Source organism: Astatotilapia calliptera, chromosome 1, assembly GCF_964374335.1.
Source record: "Astatotilapia calliptera chromosome 1, fAstCal68.1, whole genome shotgun sequence".
NCBI classification, from domain to species: domain Eukaryota; kingdom Metazoa; phylum Chordata; class Actinopteri; order Cichliformes; family Cichlidae; genus Astatotilapia; species Astatotilapia calliptera.
The window spans coordinates 14,907,545-14,927,757 of NC_137422.1; the positions used below are offsets into that span (position 1 = coordinate 14,907,545).

The following is a 20,213-nucleotide window of genomic DNA, read 5'->3' on the forward strand; positions in this document are numbered from 1 at the left end:
TGATTTTCACTTCACAGTAAGCCCATTGTGCACCACAACCATTTATCACAGCAGCAGTCTGGTCGTTGTACTCCAGGCCTGGTGGGAAAGGTGGTGTTGGTCAACAGCGTCCCTGAAACCTTTGTGTGTCACAACATGCCTGAAGAGAGGGCAGATCCAGGAATGTGCACACACAATCAAAGTAAACTGGATTAGGATTAATCACAGTGCCTAGGTATTGTATCAATGACAGCGAATCAAAGAAAATATATCTTTCAATGTCCGTTACATTGCTTTGTTGATGTTTTTCCATGTTCTGTGTTGTTCTGACGAACTATAGAAGCACCTGAACTTTCTGCTCTATCAGCAGCAGGAAAGATCTTATCAATACCTCAAACCGCCAAGAATCACTGACCCAGTGGAGGTGAAAAACATAATGACTGGTCCAGCATGCAGATAGAACAAGAGCACACCTGACTTAGTTTAAGGACAGGGTGAGCTGTCTCAGAGCTGTGGTAATGATTGAAAAATATGCCTGTAATTGCTGATAAGCTCTTTAATGTTTCAGTAAACTCCTGTTAGCTGCTAGGTTTACTGACGCATAACTCGTCGATAAACTCTGGCTTTGTAGTCAAGGGCTCGCGGCTCCTTTGAACCAATTGTCCTCTCACAGAGAGAAGGGTGTGCACTGCTTTTGGAGAGTTTCACTAAAGGTTCAAGGGGGCATGTGCATGTGAGGACATGTGTCACAAGGAAAGAAGGGAAAGGAAGTAATGATAGTTTAGATCTGAAAACATTTATTATTAAGCCTTCCACCACATTAAAATAAGACACTTTCAGCTACACCTGCTGTCAGATATTTCACCTGCAAACTGCAGCCTGGAGTAATGTTTGCTCTTACTGACTCATTTTTAACAACAGTGTAATTAAGCTATCATGCTATTCCCATTGTCCTGCATTTTACCTAGTTTTGACCTCTGAGAGGTTTGCCCATAACTAATCACAAGACAGATCGCATTACTATATCTGCTGTTTATAGTTTCAAAGTAAACAAAGAAGAAGAAGCCATCAGCTTTACAAGAAGCCATGTGACTATATTCAGCACTGTAAGCTAGATGGTAAAATCTGCAACCAAGAATTTGTGCTTGAAATCAGTGCTCGAAATTGCAAGAAAGAGCTACATTTCAAACTCTACAAACCTCAGTTAGCAAAGTTGCACATGAACAAACCACATGACTTCTGGAACAATGTCCTTTGGACAGACAAGAACAAAATGAAGATGTTAGGCTATTATTCAAAGTAGTATATTTGGTGAACACAAATTACCTCATACAACCGTCTAACACGGAGGTGGAGGGATGACGATTGGGGCTTATTTTGAAGCCATGAGCCACAGCAGCAAATCTACAACAGATTGCCCAAAAAAGAAAAGAATCAAAGTTTTGTAATGGCCTGGTCAAAGTCCGGGCCAAAGACCTCGACCTGATTGAAACCCTGTGGCGGGACCTTAAGAGGGCTGCGTATGAACAAATGCCTGGAAACCTCAATGAATCACTAGAGTTTCTTTTGATTTATTCTACTATTAAATTCATGAGCATCTTGCAAAAATAAAAAATAAAAATCATAGCATTCTCTCCAACAACATTCAAATTTATATCATCAAACAGGCACTTAAGAAATTGCTGAGCTAACCTCAACAGCTTCTTCTTCTAAACTATTAAAGCTCTTTAGACCCCATCTCAATTACACCAGCTCCACCTGTTCTGTCTGTAGACATTTATATTAATCAGTCTTCTCTTCATTAATAAGATTTGTATTATAAGTTCTTAAAGCTTCTGCTCCAGCTGTTATATTCAATTATTAACTTATTTAGGATTAGCAGGACTTATGTACATATAGCAGCAAAATTTCATCTTTTAGGAGGAAAAGACCATCCATCGTCAGAAGAATGCACCAGACACTGGAAGCAGGCGCTGATTTAATTTAATTCGTGGACCTCTGTTGGCAGACTCAAGTGACAGGTTTAGCGGTGGCCTGGCTATTTAAATACTTTCAAATAATAAAGGCAAAAGAAAAGAGGGGAGAGGTTGCGAGAAACAGGCAGAAGGTAGCACTGATTACCCAGGAGCAAATTACCTCTATATCAGCCCCGGAGACAGACACCAATCTGCCTGATAGAGAGAGAGAGAGCTGAGGATGAGAGACACCGCAGTAACACGGTAAAGGAGAAAGAGAGAGTGAGAAATGGGCGGACTAACAATTTCCTGGAGGTCAACTGCACCGCACATACACACGTGTGCGCACAATTTTACAGATTTAAGAAGGGGGTGTCCTCAAACAGGTGGCGTTTTTGTTCACATCAGCAGAACGAAGCACACAAAGGCCCACGTGTGCTTTTATGTGGAAAATGTAATATTGTGACATGAGGAAAAGATGACTATTTGTTAGTGAAGGTGTTAGAGCCTAAAACATATTCTTGGGAACACATAAAACAAATAAATATAAATATTAGATTGTTAGTATTACACAAGCCACAACTGCACAGGAAAAAATCACATTATTTATAGTTATTGTTGGGTTGGATAGAGATCTGTAATGTCGCATTATCAAAAGATGGAGTTTTCCTTCTGGTGCAGCAACATGCAGATTCCACTTATTATTCTGTGACTTATAATTTTTGATAAACTGTACCATGTCTGAGAGACGAAGAGAGACGGATGTACGCCGCCTTTCTCCAGTCTTAAAACTGCATTAGTTCACATTAAGCAGAGGGCCAATTAACTTATAGCCTCTTCTGCCAAGTCATTACACTTTTATACGGTTTGTGTGCAATTCCTGATCGTAAACTTTAATAGCATCGGTATGGCCTTGGTATAGGAATGAAACAAACCATTAATACTAATGATTTAAATACCGTACACAACGTCTCTAACGTCACACCAATCAGAGGTAACCAATAACATTAGTGTGGAAAACAGGCCAGTATTTGGCTCTAAGGTGTGGAGGATATTAGCAGCACTAATAATTAGTCTGGACAATGAAAGCAGCGTATAATTCTTTGTTTATGGCAGCCAGGTAGCCGCAATCTGTGGAGAGTACGATGAGCTGGCAGTAAGATAGATACTGAAAATACAATTGCCCAATCTTCTAATGTACTTCGGTGCTTTGATGCAGTTGAAGGTGTTTGCAGGCGGGACAAGGGTTGGACATTACCTCACTCTGAATGCTTTCTGGGGGGAGAAACGAGCGAGTAATTAGCTGATTAGAGGCCCGTCAGAGCAGCTCGAGCTCCAGCCAATCCCCAGCTGGCAGAGGCCTCCAGGGGTGGAGAAGGACGGCTGATGTAGAGGGAAACATACCTCTGTGGGTTAGTTTTCCAAGAGACTCGATGGTGCGGACTGACATAAAGGCGCAATTTAAAGAAACCGGTGCACGCGCACACACGCGGGTGTCAGTTAGAGTGGCATTTAGCTGAAACAAGTACAACGAGGGAAAAACCTGCCAATGTGTTTTTTAAACGAATATACAAGTTTCGGGTTATTTTTCTTTATAAAAGGGGGAAAGGAGAGCTTATGATTTTGTGACTGAAGAGCACGGCACAGGTGCGCACCTGGAGAGAGCTCGACTTGTTTTTTCTAAAGACTCCTCAGTCCCGCTCTCTCGCTCTCTCTCTGCTGCTGCTGAAGCCATCATGGAGAAATCGAAAAACTTTCGAATCGACGCTCTTCTCGCCGATGAGACCAATCGGTGTGGTCGAGACCTCTCACCCGGTCTGAGCAGTGACAGCCCGGCCGGCAGCCCGGTCTCATGCCGCCGTGGGGACACTCCGTCCCCGCGAGGAGCGCACCTTCAGACCGGAATAATCCCCAAGCAGAGTGTCCTCAATCTGCCCCATCCGGGGCTTGCATCGCTGCCTCAGGGAGCGATTCCCGGCATGTATCCTGCACCCATGTACCCACTGTCGGCGTTGGGTGGACAACACCCTGCGTTCGCCTACACTGGCTTCACGCACCTATCGCAGACCTACCCAGAGCACCTGAAGGTGGCTACCATGGCTGGATCTCTGCCCCTGGAGCACTGGATCCGCGCTGGGCTCATGGTGCCACGACTGCCGGATTACAGCTGTAAGTGTGATGACATTAGATAAGCAGAGGTCCAGAATAATCTAACTTTAAAATAAATAAATATATAAATAAAAATAAATTAATTTCACAGGAGAATTTATCTGTTAATTTATTTTATTTTCAGACAGCTGTGTGTTACACTAAAAGAGAAAGAGTTTAGGCGGAACTGGTCAAGTTAATCTTATTATTATTATTATTATTATTATTATTATTATTATTATTATTATTATTATTATGCTTAATTAATAACTAAATAGTTGTCATTTCGGGGTTTTTATGTTTGCTTATTTTTTCATGATATCAAGCACACAGCACAGATTTATTGTTTAAATCACAAACCGGACTAACGATTCTGACATAGATTTTTTTCTATTCTCCAAAGTTTTATTACATTTAAAAACCTTAATATTTAATAATAATCTGAGAAAGAAACGGGCAGCATTTTGATTTGTTTATTTATTATTCATAAATACATTTCACTGGCAGCGTAATTTAAAGCCTTCGGTTAGCTTTGCTTTGTGCGCCTTCTGTTGTTTTTGTTGTTGTTGTTGTTGTTGTTTTTTATCTAAGTCCTGTATGTCGCGTTAATGGCAGTCATACATCGTCCCTCACAGTACAGTGGCACCTGTTTTACTGCGTCTCTGTCATATTTTAATTTTGCCCCATTTATTTCTCTATAAACGCCAGCCCGATGAAAACTGTCTTTGTGTGACGAAGAAACTATAAACAAACACCTAAAACGTTCTGTAGTTCATCAATAAAATCCCAAAAGCCTTCATTGAATTTTCATTAAGTTAATGGCATGCCTGTGTTTTTATGGCCCCTGCGCCCGCTTCTGCCGTGTCCCCCCCGTCAACAATAAACTGGAGTAAAGCTATTATAGTTAATGATGGCCGGAGAGTGCCGGCATATGTGCGTCTGTTCCCACCCACAACATTACCATGAACTTCTGATGTCCTTGATGTTACAGTATATAAATAAGAGTGGTGGCAGCCAGTGAGCAAATATTCCTGGATAGAGCCTTAAATGAATCCAAATAATTAGGAAATAACTTTATAATATTAATATTAATATGCACATATTCATCCTGTTTTTAGGTGATTTAGGTTTTTAAAATATACACTTATAGTCATCTTGCATGGGACCACACACAAACTGATAACTTTGCTGTTCCTCTTCCAGCGGGTGCTCAGTCAGGCCTGTTGGGGAAATGCAGGAGGCCCCGCACCGCCTTCACCAGCCAGCAACTCCTGGAGCTGGAGAACCAGTTCAAGCTTAACAAATACCTGTCCAGGCCCAAGCGCTTCGAGGTGGCCACTTCACTCATGCTGACCGAAACACAGGTGAGCCAGACCAGAGACTGCAGAGCTCCTCTTTACATCTCCAGATCACGGCGCTCAACAGATGCCAGCACACTGTATGTGTGTAGTTACAGTTATAACATTTATATCTATTTTTTATTTTCTTAATAAGAATAACTCGGTAGAGTTAAAGGAGTGTGAAACCCATCACCTAATAACACTAAATGAGCCACAATATCAAAATAGGGAGAAAATAAAAAGAAAACAACCAATCAACAGATTTCATCTTCCTTTTTCTTTTTTATTGTAGCCTTAAATAAGACCAAACCATTTTTATACCATGAAAACAGCCAGCAGCACTCTATTAGATCAGCTTTAAATGTTACACTTTACTAAAGTATCTTCATTCTTGTTGCAGTTAGCTGATCAGCAAACTGCTTCTCATGTCCACAGATGTTGTGTTGTCAATCATCTGTGGCAGTTTTCAGTGTTCATTGTTTACCTATCTTCATATATTCATGTGTGTAAGACTCACATGTCTTATGTTTCTGTTAATATTTATTTGTCGCTGATTGTTTCAGTGTTATGAATGCTAATACCTCTGGTAGGAGGAGGAGGGATAAAAAATTTGTGATAATAAAGAGTGATGTCGTTAATGATGACCACAGCATGAACCCCAAAATAACACTTTTTATCCTCCCCAACACTGACATGCAATATGAAACATATCACCTTAAAAATGAAGGTAAAATAGAATAAACAATTTATAAAGCAGCTTTTATCTAACAAAGAAAAAAGAAATAGGAAAGAGAGAGCTTCTGGAGCTGTGACTAAATTTGTCTTTGTTTCTGTTCAGACAAACCCCAGGTTGCGTTTCTTCTTTTAAACATGCGTTCTTCTTCTACTATGATCACTTCGCAGGTGAAGATCTGGTTCCAAAATCGGAGGATGAAGTGGAAGCGCAGTCGGAAGGCAAAGGAGCAGGCCACTGCCTCCACCCAGTCTGAGGCAGAGAGACTACGCAGCTCGGGAAAGACAGGCTCCGACAAATCCAGTGAGAGCAGACGAGCTTTGAACCCGGACGACCGAAGGATAGCTCTCGAATTGGAGGATGGAGAAGAGGAAGAAGATGGAGAGGATGAGGAGGAAGAAGTAGCGGAGGCGCCCCAGCGTGGCTTTCCTCTTTCTGCGGGTAACCTAGTTGGGATCCAGCAAACCACGGACTTCTTGCAGCGTAACAATGAAGCTGGCTACAGCTCCCACAGCCCTTTCTCTGATGATGAGCTGGATGGGGTGGAAGTGGGTGGGGGTGACAGGAAAATTGGGGCAGGACTGTGAATACACACCCAGAAAAAGGTTTTAAAAACACATGAGAATTACCTGAGTGTTTCAGCAAAGTCACAACAGGAAAGTCTGTGTTTGTGAGAGAGGACAAACCTAAAGATCTTCACCTCGTATGCTCTGAGAAGGTTTTTCCAATCAAGACATTTGTTGGACTCATTCACACAATCACACATAAACAAATGCAGGATTATGACGCGTGTATAGTGCTTAAACTATTTGTGAATAGAATTATCACTAAGTAATTTACATTGCTGCAGCATGCTGGAAAAAACTGCTTCTTTCTTTCCCTAATTTTGCTCTTTTTTAATGCGCCAGTGGTCCTCTGTGGCAAACTTGTTTCCTCCATCCACTCACAGCCTGAGCTCCACTCAGTGAACACATTTTTTAGGAATTAAATGTTAAGAGGAGTGAACTACAACACATTCAAACAGTTTGATGAGGTTCAGGAGGCGCACGAGCCGTGTGACCATTGATAGAACGGACAAAGGCTCAGAAACAGCTGCAGTTCCAGATGTTTTTGCTCCCAGACTTTGCACAACATCCCATGTAGCGCATTTCCATTTGTGCATTTAATGTGAATATTCAGATTTTTTTTTCAATAATATTTATGACTTGGTTGTCGTCACTTACATGTAAATAAATGAACTTAATTTATTTGAATGATTGAAGGATGAATCGTACGTGTATTTATCTCAAACTTGTGTGGTGTAAATGTGAAATAAAGAAAATGGCAACAAAAGAAGTGAATTACTTCCATTTGATGTGATAGAAATGTATATATATATATATATATATATATGGACAAATACATTTGATTTCAATTGTTTTTTAAAATACATAAAAGAACTCACACAGGGATGGTGCTGAGCGTTGAAGGAGCTGCTTACCTGCTGCCTCGTGATTAAATTACCAGCTGAAGTCTACAAAGCAACGTCTGCTAACAGCTGCTGTGGATGGATAAGATATACTTCTATTTATTCTATTATTTAATTCAATTTCAATTTTTGTCACAGGGCTAATACACAGAGAGAGAGACAACCTGTTGTGCTCACATTCACACCTAAGACCTATTGATAATCAGTCTAACAAGCAAGTCTCTAGACTGTGGGAAGAAGCTGGAGTACCCAGAGAGAGACTATGGAATTCTTTCTGAAAAATCAGGGAATCATTTGCACAACTAAAATTAATCCAGAAAGCAAGAAGAATGTAATTATGATGTGTTTTTCAGTCTGGACCAAAGTGCTGGATAACCACTCTGAGAGTTGTTGTGCAAAAGAAAGGAAAAAAACACAAACAGCTTTATCTCACTCCCGTGAAAATGCTCCTTGGCTACAAAAGCAATTCACTGTTCATGTTTGCGTCTTTTTCAGTTCCCACCCATTAGCTCACATCCCTGCTGCCTCTGGTAGTAAACCAAAGCACAAGTACGCCTCATTTCACAGTTTTAATTTACTGCAGAGGCTCTCAGATATTAATTACTTGGTGAGGTTTACTGATGGCCAAATAATTAAGCTAATGAATAGGAAGTAAAGCAATCAAAAGCCTGATGGGGAGCGGTCACATAGGCCCATTTTAATTTCCAAGAGCAACGGCATGATGAGTTTGTGCAACCGCAAGAGGCTTTTTATTGGACCCCTATGTAAGGGCTGTGATTAAGGAGCAGACTGGAGGACATGCAGTGTGGTGAAACTTAACCCTCTCTCAGACCACGGTCACATATTTATATAGTGATTAAATGCATTCTTAACTGGTGGCAGTGATTTAGCAGTGCTTTTAGCACCCTTATGAGGCTCTTGGCTGTTCTGTCTTATATATATAAGAAACTTAAGAGACCCTTAAGAGCATCACTTGTTAAAAAATATACTTTTAATATGAAAATCATGTATATGTTTGCGTAGGATAAATAACAGAATAATTACAGCTGACATCAAGTACAAAGAATCACCTTGACATCAAACTTTATCGAAACAAATCTGATAACATATTCATAAAACTGTGTTATGAGACCTCTGCTGAAATATTCCAGTGCAAATACATAAGCATTCATGCCATTTGTGCAAGTTTTATTTTAAGTGACAGTAAAGGATCAATTTCATGAAAAAAAAAAAAAAGACCTCCAGAGCTTCTGAGGTGAGGCTGTGGTAAACTATGAGGACCTTCTTAGTGGCAATACAGCGGAAATCTCTGCTCAGAGAGACCTCACAGAAGATCAAAGGTTTTATAACGAAAGGGATCAAATAAAGAAAGGTGGAAGCACACAAGGATACGAGTTTTAACACGTGGTCAGGGCTTTAACAAATCTGGTTAAGATCGAAATGATGATTAACCTGAAGCAGCATCAAATCCGCTTTTTTATTTATTTATTTAGCCAGTGTTTAACTCCAAAGAAGTTTTCGTTTAACTTTGACTTGATTTAATAGGAGTGAACGTAACACGCCTGCAGAGTGAGCCTCTATCAAACCGCAGCTTTTAATTTGGCTGATGAAAAATCTCACGAATCAATAGGAGCTCATTTAGTTGTGTGACTTGTCAGCTCTATGACGAATGCCATTTGGCCCATTTTATGACAGAGGGCCCTCTGACACAGGACGCGCGCGCACACACACAAAATCACAGCTAATTGATAAGGCAGTGGAGGAATATATGGAGGTCATTGATTCTGTTTCTCCTCTAATTTAATCTGAATACACTGTGCGTGTTGATTAAAAAATTTCCCCCCTCGCGTAAATTACACTCACCGCTGATAACGCTGTCACTTTCCGGCAACAAAAAGTGCTGACGGGCTCCTGCCTCTCTCTGTTTTTCCCCAATAATGCGCAGAGAGCCCGCGTCTTTCTATAAAAATCTTTCACTGTCTATTGAATCACTCAAGTCAGCCCGTGAGACGTCAAGAACGGTTTACCAGAAACCCCCATTTTCATGGTTAGACAAATAAATTGGCCTCCTTCTTCTTCTTTTTTTTTCTTTTTTTTGCTTTGTCGGATTATAAATCAGCGTGCCCTTAAAATATTTACACCCTGTAGTTTAATCAATCAGCAAAATGCCGGACTCATTACGTAAATATGAACAGATTGTGCGATCTTTTAACGTAATCACACGTACCGCCGCAGGTTTCCCTGGGCCCTGTCCTGTCACTTAACTAATGGACAAGTAAGGCTGCAGTGAGCGACGGGGTCCCATAAATCCACATCTGTCCGACTTAAAACGCTGTTCTAAAGCACGAAAAAGGGCACTTTTTTTCTTTTTTCTTTGCCAGTAAAGTTTATTGAAGAGGCGTTTTAGGGGTGAATGTATTCATGGGCGTCATTTATTATTGCAGGAAAAGTAGGGTGAATTAAGGCTGATTGGGACAGTTTTTTTGAATTTCCGTCCCGTGTAAATGTTCGTGTCATAAATTTACTGAATAAAAAAATAAATAAAAATCATGATGGATTTCTGCAACAATGGAGAGGCCGTCCATCTGTGTGAGGAGGAATGAAGGTTATCTCACTTTTCAAGGAGACGTAAACTGACACCAGGCCTGTTTCTCTTTAAGTGTTTGGATCTTCTGGATGATTGTGACAACCTTTATCATTAGTGAGGAAAAGTTTTTTTCTTTTGTTTTTTAATTATAATACAATCTAATTTTTCGGGCATATTAATTTGCTTTCCTGCTCATCATAATTTTTCTGATTAACTTTATTAAATTATAAAGCCACACTCTCACAACACAGTGACAGCTGGATGCTCTGATGTCAAAGCTTCCAGTCATGCCAATCCAGAAAAGGGCCGTGCAGAGGTCCAGTCTGAACTGTAGAAGCATGGGTTATGATAACATGGCTGTGGTTAAGGTCAGCAATGTCTTGCTTGAAAAATTCAGCTGATTCAGGAATATTTTCTGCATACAAGTGAAGTAAGGCCTGTTCCACTCTGGTGTAGACAGGAAACAAAATGCAGGTGGAGTGAGCTTGCAGAGCTGACACGGTTAATATTGTCACTGGTGTGACCATCATGGACAGGATTAGAAATGAGTCTATCACAGGGACAGTCGTAGAAATAGAGGCAAGGCTGGGATAGTTCAGACATGTTCAAGGATTAGTGAAAAAATTGGACAAAGGATGTTGGAGATGGCGCTGCCAGGCAGGAGGAAAAGACGAAGACCACAGTTTGCCATGCAGTTCATGGGTGTAATGACACCCGCTTCAGATGTTATCAGTCCATAAAATGGGCGTTATTAGCAGAAATCAGCCCCATATTTATGGGCCAATAGGGGGCCATCTCCACCTGCTAGTTTGTTCCGAATGTTGTTATCATCCATTCAGATGGAGCATCGCTAACAGAAGCATGGGAAGACTCCACATCTACTCTCGCTGGAATCCAAGGAGGACACTCGGAGGGGTGGTGTGACAGAGGAGGATGCTGGGACAAGGTTAGATGGAGGGGATGATGATCTGCTGCCGTGACCTCTAAGGATTGTATCTGCATGAAGAGCATATGCAGAATATATGCGTCTTTTATATTTTTGTTCACTGATAAAGCAATTTAGTTTTTTCCCAATACTAGAAACATCACATTAACACATATTTACTGGTTTTGTTGCAGTAGAACATCACACTCATGTTTCTATCAGTGTTTTGTGGAATATATAAACTACAACAACTTAACTTAAACTGAATCATGATGCCTTCGCGAACAACTTCCTGGTTGACACCCACCTGTCACAACAAGGAATTTTTACTTCATGTTTTTACAGATGATCTTGGTAAAATAAATTAAGAAGAAGAATTTTTAATTTTCTGTCATCAGGTAAGAAATAAAGCCTGTTTAGGTACTGTTTCATTCAGTCACTTCTCCCAACCACTCTTTAATTTATATACTCTGTAGCTTAAACTAAAATTCATGCTGGTCAGGAATATACTAATAATAATATGTTGTGTTTTAATGTTATTAAAAAACAACATATTATTATTAGTATTTTTTAATTAAATCTATAAATCAAGGATAAACTTATTATTAGGAGAAAGCGCTCTTCGTGTCACCAGGTGTATGATGTCAGTGAACTTTGCCAAGCTTCGGATTATTTGTTAATAAAATATATGAAATGCAAAAAACAGAAACACGCTGACACGTGTACGAAGAAGGACCAAGTCTGCCCTCTTGTGGCAAAACCAAGAATGACACCTCGTCTGGGTGGCCTTACTAGCTGCAGCCCCTCCCCGGCTTATGATTGTAATTTTGCTGGTAAATCCTCAAATTAACTCAAAATTGATGATCACACGTTTACAAATCCAGTATTACACTTTCATATAAAATAAGCAAGAGTAATTTTGAAATGACATCAAGACAACATAGCTAGTTACTGCTGTACTGATGATATGAATGTGAAATTCATAATTTACACAGTCTCACATTTCAAGACATAAATCTAAAGGTAATTGGAAATACTGCTGTCTATCAGTGAGTGTGTGTGGTCATTCTTATTATTTGCAGTAGTACTTATTGTTGTTGTTGTAGTAATATTTTGTGTTAATTGCGTTTTTCTAATGTAAATGCGCATTTTCTGCGCCGTTTTGCTCTTTTGGGTGCGCTTGTGTGCGAGGGGCGGGCCGGCTTCAGAAGGGCGGGCGTTCGTAGTTTTGAAGCGCATGATGAAGCCGTGAACAGCCTGCAGCTTTGCCTCAGCCTCCTCTGCATCGTTTGCTAATTGTGAAACTGGGAGAAGCGTGAGCAGAGAGCCAGCCGACGCTCAGACAGACAGACTGCCCACTGTGAACACTGTGACCGTGAACATGGCTTCCTCGGAGCTTGGTGAGTTTCTCTGAGCATGAAACAAACTTTCTGAGTTTTGGTGTTGCGACATGCAGGCTGCTAGCTGACTGGCTAACATTAGCCAACGTGGTTAGCTCCACTTCACTAAAAACGGGCATTTATTCTTCGTTTGCGTTTGTAAAATGACAACAAGTCCTGGGTTAAAGCTCTGCTCATCTGTCTTTGCAGCACTTCTGAGTGTTTCTGACAAAACTGGACTGTTGGACTTCGCTAAGAGGCTGGTGGGTGTGGGGCTGTCTCTGGTGGCCTCAGGGGGCACAGCCAAAGCCCTGCGGGATGCTGGACTGGCCGTCAGGTGGGTGCTCCACTAGCCCTTAAAGTCAAAGCCATAGGCGTCCACATGTACTACTGCAGTACTGTAGATACCTGCAGCATGTGAGGCCTTCTCTAAGTTCTCAGAGTCTCTGCTTTGTGTCAGGGATGTGTCTGAACTGACTGGACATCCAGAGATGCTGGGCGGCAGAGTGAAGACCCTGCATCCTGCAGTGCATGGAGGTATCCTGGCCAGAAAAACACCCAGTGACACCGCTGACATGGAGAAGCTGGGCTACAGCCTGGTAAGGTGAGACAAACACAGCAAACAGAAATGGGCAAAAGCTTTCTCAAGCATGTAAAATACTCTGATGTGTACAGTATGCTGGATGTTTGTGTGTACTTGCAGTAGAAAGAGAAGGCTGAGTGGAAATGAAACCCTTGTGCACATGTGACCCATGTGGAGTGCAGGCACGTGCTTTTTAATCAAGAAGCATGTCGAGTTGATTTGGCTGCTGGATAATTGGAAACCTGCTGCCCGTGCATGCTCATCCTGTGACTCCTGTTCATTGGAAGAATGATTCGATTTCACTGTGTCCTCAGTGGAAGATTAAACGACACGTGATTGAAGTTTAGCAGATGACTGTTTCTTAACAACTTTTTTTTTTCTTTTAAAGACAAGAAAATCAGTGGATCCTGTTGTCGGTGTGCAATACTTGCTTTTTTTGTCGGATTTTTTAAAATGTTTGGCAACATATGAAAAAATGCTGAAACTGCAGTAAAGTTAATGGATTTAATGATTTCATTTACTGACTGTTTACACAAGTAGTCATAAGACACACTCGAGCAAAGCTTGTCTTGCTTTGTACTTTCTTTGGTAGTGGTCTCAAATGAAGAAGCGCAAAAATGTATTGCATGGACACACGATTAACCCCATTCAGTTTGTAACACCGTGCTGCAAAACACGATTTTGATCATTACAGGTTGAACATTAGAGCTTTTCAAACAGCAGGTGACCCTGCTTACTAATACCTACCACGAAAAATGCTCGGTGCCCACCAAAGATGTTTTATCCAGAACCAAAGGGAAGCACCAGCACGTTGATAAAACGATCTGTTTAACCAGTTGTGGTAATTTCATTCACATAAGTACCGGTATGTCAGACACTTCTGCTCAACAGAATCCGAGGAAATACGTGGATTTCTCTCAGACAAGTTGCAATAAGTTCGAGTTTATTATGCCTAAATGCATAGACTGAAAACACTATGCATGTATAAGAGAATTAACTGTGAACAGCTTGTTTTGAGCATGTGGATTCCCATGAACACCTTAGGTCTATGTAGGATCTCCCACTGAACTGATCTCCATCTTTAACTTATCTGAAGCTGGCAGAACTGCTGTGTAGTGTGCCTGCACAGCTGGATCAGTAAGAAGCAGCTGTTTAGCTAGAAAAATGCACCTGCATTTAAAATGCGAGGGCCATCAGTTCATTATTGTACTCCAGTGTTTGAAAGTTTTTAAGTATGAAAAGATTTTCCTTTGTTTGCCCTTTTCAAGAGTGGTGGTGTGCAACCTGTACCCATTCATAAAGACCGTCTCTAACCCGGATGTCACGGTGGAGGATGCCGTAGAGCAGATTGATATCGGTAATGCATAGAAGTGCACTCTTTGCTTGCCTGTCTTACTAATGATGAAACACTTATTTATTTGTGTACTCTGCGTGTATTGATAAAAACTGTTCTTTCTTCTCAGGTGGTGTAACTCTGCTCAGAGCAGCAGCCAAAAACCACGCTCGGGTCACCATTGTGTGCGATCCTGCCGACTATTTGCTGGTTGCCAAGGAGATGGAGAATTCGGCGGACAAAGACACGACCCTGGAAACTCGCCGGACTCTGGCCCTGAAAGTGAGTCTGTTTTGTTGCAAGCGTGTGACCTGATTTTTCTGAGAAAGGAATTTTAGGAAAATACAAACTTGTAGACTTTTTGAGGTGGGCTTTTAGATTTAAGGGTTTTAAGGTTATAATGCAGTTTGGGGGGGGGGGCGGGGTTAAGGTGAGGGTTGGTTTTGGATTGTGTTTTGAAAATGGGGTAAAAGGGCACAAGCTGTCACCTCTCCAAACGCATAATTTCTTTATGCGTTTCTGCTTTATCATACCTGTCAGAGGGAGGCCATTTAAAGTTTGTCATTCAATCCAATTTTATTTATATAGCGCCAGATAAGACTAGACAAGATAAAAACCCTACAGTAATACAGAGAAAATCCCAATAATTGAACAACCCACTGTGAGCGCACACTTGGTGACAGTGGGAAGGAAAAACTCCCTTTTAACAGGAAGAAACCTCCAGTAGAGCCAGGCTCATGGAGGGGCGGCTATCAGCCGTGACCAGGTGATCACATGAAGTCACATGTTTGCGTGTTGGTTGGCATACTGCAGTTTCAGAAATTCACATATCACGTTTTATATTTTATAAATTGCTATTTATCACAATATATTAGAAAATTTGCGATAAAGATATAACGGACGATATAATTGGCGCGAGACAAAATAAATACCTTACAATTCCACAACTTTATTAGTGCAAAAAAAGCCCCATCAATGTATTTTCATTTAAACAAGCAGCTGTTTTTTATGTGCATTAAAGTTATATAAAAATGTAACAGTGCAAATGCAAATTCCTTGCTGACAGTTTAACCAAAAGGCATTTCCAGTAGAAATTGGCCGACATATCCTCAGCATAACCATGTATAATATCCACAAAACTTAAAAGAGGTTATACACACACAATACGGTAATATTATGTTGAAGCACAGTACGTATCACTCCGCCAGGCTCCTGCCTGCGGTTGCCGTAATGCTCCGACAGTCCATCAAGCGGTGCGGGTTCGTAGCTTAGCAAAGTCGTACTAAAACATTTTTTGACAGATTTTCGAGCGCCGTGTAGCACATAAAATCGGTTCGAGGTCAGTAAACACAACCAGAATTCATACATAAGGCACACGGGATTATAAGGAGCACACAAAGGATTGATTTTAAGTGCGTCTTATTTTCCGAAAAACACGGTAATAACGACGGCCCGCTAGCATGCTCTACCAAAAATTGTCCTTTGGTGTGTATCTGACTTGCAAAAGCCAAACTAGTTCCACACCACTGAAGTTGCAGCATTTTTACAAACCAATTCTGGTTCATCTGTTTCATTCAACGATCCTCATTCTCCGTCACCGCCATGCTTTTTCTGCCATCTGCGTATGAAAACAAAGCATGTGCGTTTTCCCCATATTCTATCGCCATATTTCATTTTCTTATCATTGCCTAACATTAAACCGGTATTACAGTGAACGGTATGATATGACCCAGCCCTATTGGGGGGGGGTGTCTTTAATGCCTGATCATGTATTGAAGGAGCCATATGTTGAATGTGTGCGTGAATGGGTGGATGACTGGATATGTAAAGCGCTTTGGGGTCCTTAGGGACTAGTAAGGCGCTATATAAATGCAGGCCATTTACCATATGTTACAGCTAGTTGCCTTCAAAACGATGTTGCTTAAACTTAAATTTTAATAACCAGTTGAGTCAAAGACCGTTTCCTGATGGGGTTAGTCATAATCCTGCGTGGAGAATTTTAAAAGTGCCGTTTCAGAGTTGATCACATGAGCCTCGAGCATCCATCCATTCTGTTCAGACTTGTTCCACTTTAAGCTCCATGCTGAAAAGAGACTTTTTGTTTGGAGTAAGAGGGGAAATCAAGCCTCCGGCTCTTTTTTATAAGGTATCGTTGCCAAAATAGCTGCTGCTGCTGCTGTTGGAGTCTTGATGTGTGGGGACTTCAGGGAGTTTGCTTTCTTTTGATCAATCCTTTATAATCACAACATTGTATTACCCAGTGCTATTTTAAGCTGGCTTATGATTAAAAATAAAAAAAACAAAAGCTTGAGGGTGATCATTAAGGAGTTGCTACTCCCCCCGTGACTATTTGTTCTGGTTTTGCTATTTGCTCAGAGATGAGGGTCAGCGAGTCGAAGTCCAGGCTGTTTATCACAGAGTGATGAAATGTGTTTAACATTTGAGGAGCAGTGAACTCTAACCTCACAGTCTGACTGCACTGAGCTTTGAGTTAAATACTGATAACTGTCCCACTTTGCCTGCAGCCCTTTTTTCTTGTGGAGAGATGGTTCCTTTCCTAAAACATCAGAAAGTGATGTAAGCAGTTTTTTTGTTTTTTTTCTTCCTAACCTTTCTCTACTCGTTCTGCTTCCTGTGCAGGCCTTCACACACACAGCACAGTATGATGAGGCTATATCCGACTACTTCCGCGGGCAGTACAGCCGCGGCGTGTCCCAGCTGCCTCTGCGATACGGCATGAACCCCCACCAAGCACCCGCTCAAATCTACACTCTGCGCGCGGCTCTGCCGCTCACAGGTACCCTCACACCACGCCATGCCACGCCGCAATCTGTCCTTTAATGTCACCCATCCCCTTTTAACGTTCCCTCTCTTAGTGGTCAACGGTGCTCCTGGCTTTATCAACCTGTGCGACGCTCTGAACGCGTGGCAGCTCGTTAGGGAGCTGAAGAGAGCCCTCAGCATGGCTGCAGCGACTTCCTTCAAACACGTCAGCCCTGCTGGTAAGAAAGAAAGACCCCATTCAGACGCACTCTTACAGTTAACAGTGTCCACATAGATCTGACAATGAAAGCTGTCACCTTGTTTCTGAAGGAGCCGCAGTAGGAGTTCCTCTGACCGAGGAAGAGGCCAAAGTGTGCATGGTGCACGACATGCTGAAGGACCTCAGCCCACTCGCCACCGCCTACGCAAGGGCAAGAGGTTAAAAAGTCACCTGTATAGCTGATGCCCTGAAAATGATTGTGTGCTGGGCGCTCTCTCTTTTTTTTCTTTTTTTTAATATGTTATACATTTACTCTGTGCCTCCAGGTTCAGACAGGATGTCTTCATTTGGAGATTTCATTGCTCTGTCAGATGTGTGTGACGTTCCCACTGCTAAGATCATATCAAGAGAGGTAAATAAGAGAGCAAGCTTTTTATTTTTTTTAATCATTAAAATTATAAAGATAATAATAATAATAGTATTTTTTGTGATGTAACATTCTTAGGTCTCAGACGGTATCATTGCTCCTGGTTATGATGAGGAGGCACTCAAAATCCTTTCCAAAAAGAAGAATGGCAACTACTGTGTGCTTCAGGTGAGGGCGCTGTTTCCCCACGTCTGTATTTGTCTCTGGTTTTGGAAGCATGTCTTTGGACGTACTGATTAGCTTAAAAACCTCATAATTCTCAGACACATGCAGATTGAATAACCTGCTCTTTTTTTTTTTTTTTTTTTTTTCTAGGCAGATAATGTAACTGAAGTAGTTGCAAGTCATACTGAAGATAAAAATGTGTACAGTACATGCATGCTATGTAAACTGGGTTATGGGTTATGTCCGTGCTTGTGTCTCAGATGGATCCTGACTACGAGCCCGACGACACCGAGGTGAGAGTGTTGTTTGGTCTCTATCTCAAACAAAAGAGGAATGGAGGACGTATCAATAAGGACTTCTTCAGCAACGTTGTTTCCAAAGGCTCGGTAAGACACTGAAGTGTGTTAACGTTTTACTGACTCGATCCAATCTGACAGATTCTTCTCTTGTGTCCTAAAGCTCTCTGAGGAAGCTGTGCGTGACCTCACCGTGGCAACCATCGCCGTCAAGTACACGCAGTCTAACTCTGTGTGCTATGCTAAAGACGGACAGGTAAGAGGTGGCGCATAAATGAGGAAGGAATCCAGAGGAGCCTCAGTTGTTCCCCAATCTTTCTTCACCTGTGTTTTCCAGGTTATCGGTATTGGTGCAGGGCAGCAGTCTCGTATCCACTGCACTCGGCTGGCGGGTGACAAAGCTGACAACTGGTGGCTCAGGCACCACCCTCGAGTCCTGAGCATGAAGTTTCGCAGTGGTGTGAAGAGAGCAGAGATGGCCAACGCAATCGACCAGTATGTGAGCGACACCATTGGAGAGGTGAGGGAGTAACATTTGGAGACGTGCACTGTAGTTACCAGTGAGGAAAAAGTACAACTGTGTTTTTATTTTGTTTGGATGTAAACATTTCAAGACTGCATTTGTGTTTATGTGAATATTTAAAATGCGTACATGCAACCCTTTGTGTCTTAAATGCAAAGAGGAACTCAGCTTCTGACATGGACACAAATAAATATGCAGTTTTAAGAGTGTTTTGTACAACAGATGAAGAATTACTGTATTTTGCGAGATGTAAACACATCCAATGTTCCTGTGCATATTGAGGACTGAGGCACAAAGCAGCAGATTATTTTATTACGTTAATAGATTCTGACTTTTTGTATACAAAAGATTTAAGATGTTCCCACCTCTGATGTTCAATGTCATGTCTAATCCAACAGCATGCCAAGTTTGAGACTGTGTGAGTAAATGAAAACCTGTGTCCTGTGTATATTCTGTCCTGTGCCGGCAGGGCCCAGACTTGGAAGTTTGGAAGTCGATGTATGAAGAGGTCCCTGAGCTACTGTCAGAGACTGAAAAGAAGAACTGGATCAGCTCACTGCAGGCTGTGGCTGTCAGCTCTGACGCCTTCTTCCCTTTCAGAGATAACATAGATCGGGCCAAAAGGGTAAGTGCCTTGCACGAAGAACGTGTACATGCTGCACACGCCTTGTCAATCTCACTGCAACTTAAACCCTGGTCTTCCTGTCATAACTCATATTTCCTTCCTGTGTGTGTCTGTCTCCAGAGCGGCGTTCAATACATCGCAGCTCCAGCGGGCTCTGCTGCTGATGAGGTTGTGATCAATGCCTGTAATGAGCAAGGCATTACTCTGGTGCACACCAGCCTGCGACTCTTCCACCACTGAGTTCACTAAGCGTTGAGTTCGCTCTCAGTTTTGTGTCTTTACAAAGACGAAATAAACGTGTGCAACATTGCTGATCTTCAGACATTCCTACATTTAGCTGAACTGTAGAAACAGACGCACAATTTTGTAACACACTAAATACATTCCTGACTTGTGATCAAAATGTTCAAGAGTGTAATACTGTAACTGCAGCTGATCCTTGTAGGTCAGTCTTGCAACACTATGAAATAAACTTGGAGTTTGACTATTTTGTCTCTTTCATTGTGCTAACTGCGTGACACTGTTAGTCCATTGCATTAATCCAGACTCAAGGTCACAGTGCTTCATTGGGATTGCAGTGAGTCGTTCAGCAAAATTGAACTAGCGTGAAAAAGTGGTTAGTTAAATCACGATTCAGCAAAGGGAGCAATACATTTTTCACATGGGGCCAACCAGATTTGGATAAATGAATAAATGCAAAATATGAATAATCAAAAACCTGAAAATGTAAGTGTGACAAATATGCAGAAAACAGGAAGAGGGCA

The 20,213-nt window shown here is 41.6% G+C and overlaps 2 protein-coding genes across 2 annotated transcripts; both read left to right on the forward strand.

The window, feature by feature from the left end:
- Positions 1-3,355: 3,355 nt before the first annotated feature.
- mnx2b (motor neuron and pancreas homeobox 2b) lies at positions 3,356-7,487 on the forward strand. The gene is made up of 3 exons (XM_026163085.2): positions 3,356-4,103; positions 5,286-5,446; positions 6,326-7,487. The coding sequence occupies exons 1-3, from the start codon at positions 3,671-3,673 to the stop codon at positions 6,740-6,742; spliced, it is 1,011 nt and encodes a 336-aa protein (XP_026018870.1). The 5' UTR covers positions 3,356-3,670; the 3' UTR covers positions 6,743-7,487.
- Positions 7,488-12,344: 4,857 nt separating this feature from the next.
- atic (5-aminoimidazole-4-carboxamide ribonucleotide formyltransferase/IMP cyclohydrolase) lies at positions 12,345-19,936 on the forward strand. The gene is made up of 15 exons (XM_026164622.2): positions 12,345-12,535; positions 12,725-12,851; positions 12,975-13,118; positions 14,366-14,454; positions 14,561-14,712; positions 17,071-17,227; positions 17,307-17,432; positions 17,524-17,631; positions 17,740-17,825; positions 17,919-18,008; positions 18,266-18,391; positions 18,465-18,557; positions 18,639-18,821; positions 19,294-19,449; positions 19,570-19,936. The coding sequence occupies exons 1-15, from the start codon at positions 12,517-12,519 to the stop codon at positions 19,687-19,689; spliced, it is 1,776 nt and encodes a 591-aa protein (XP_026020407.1). The 5' UTR covers positions 12,345-12,516; the 3' UTR covers positions 19,690-19,936.
- The last annotated feature ends 277 nt before the right edge of the window (positions 19,937-20,213 follow it).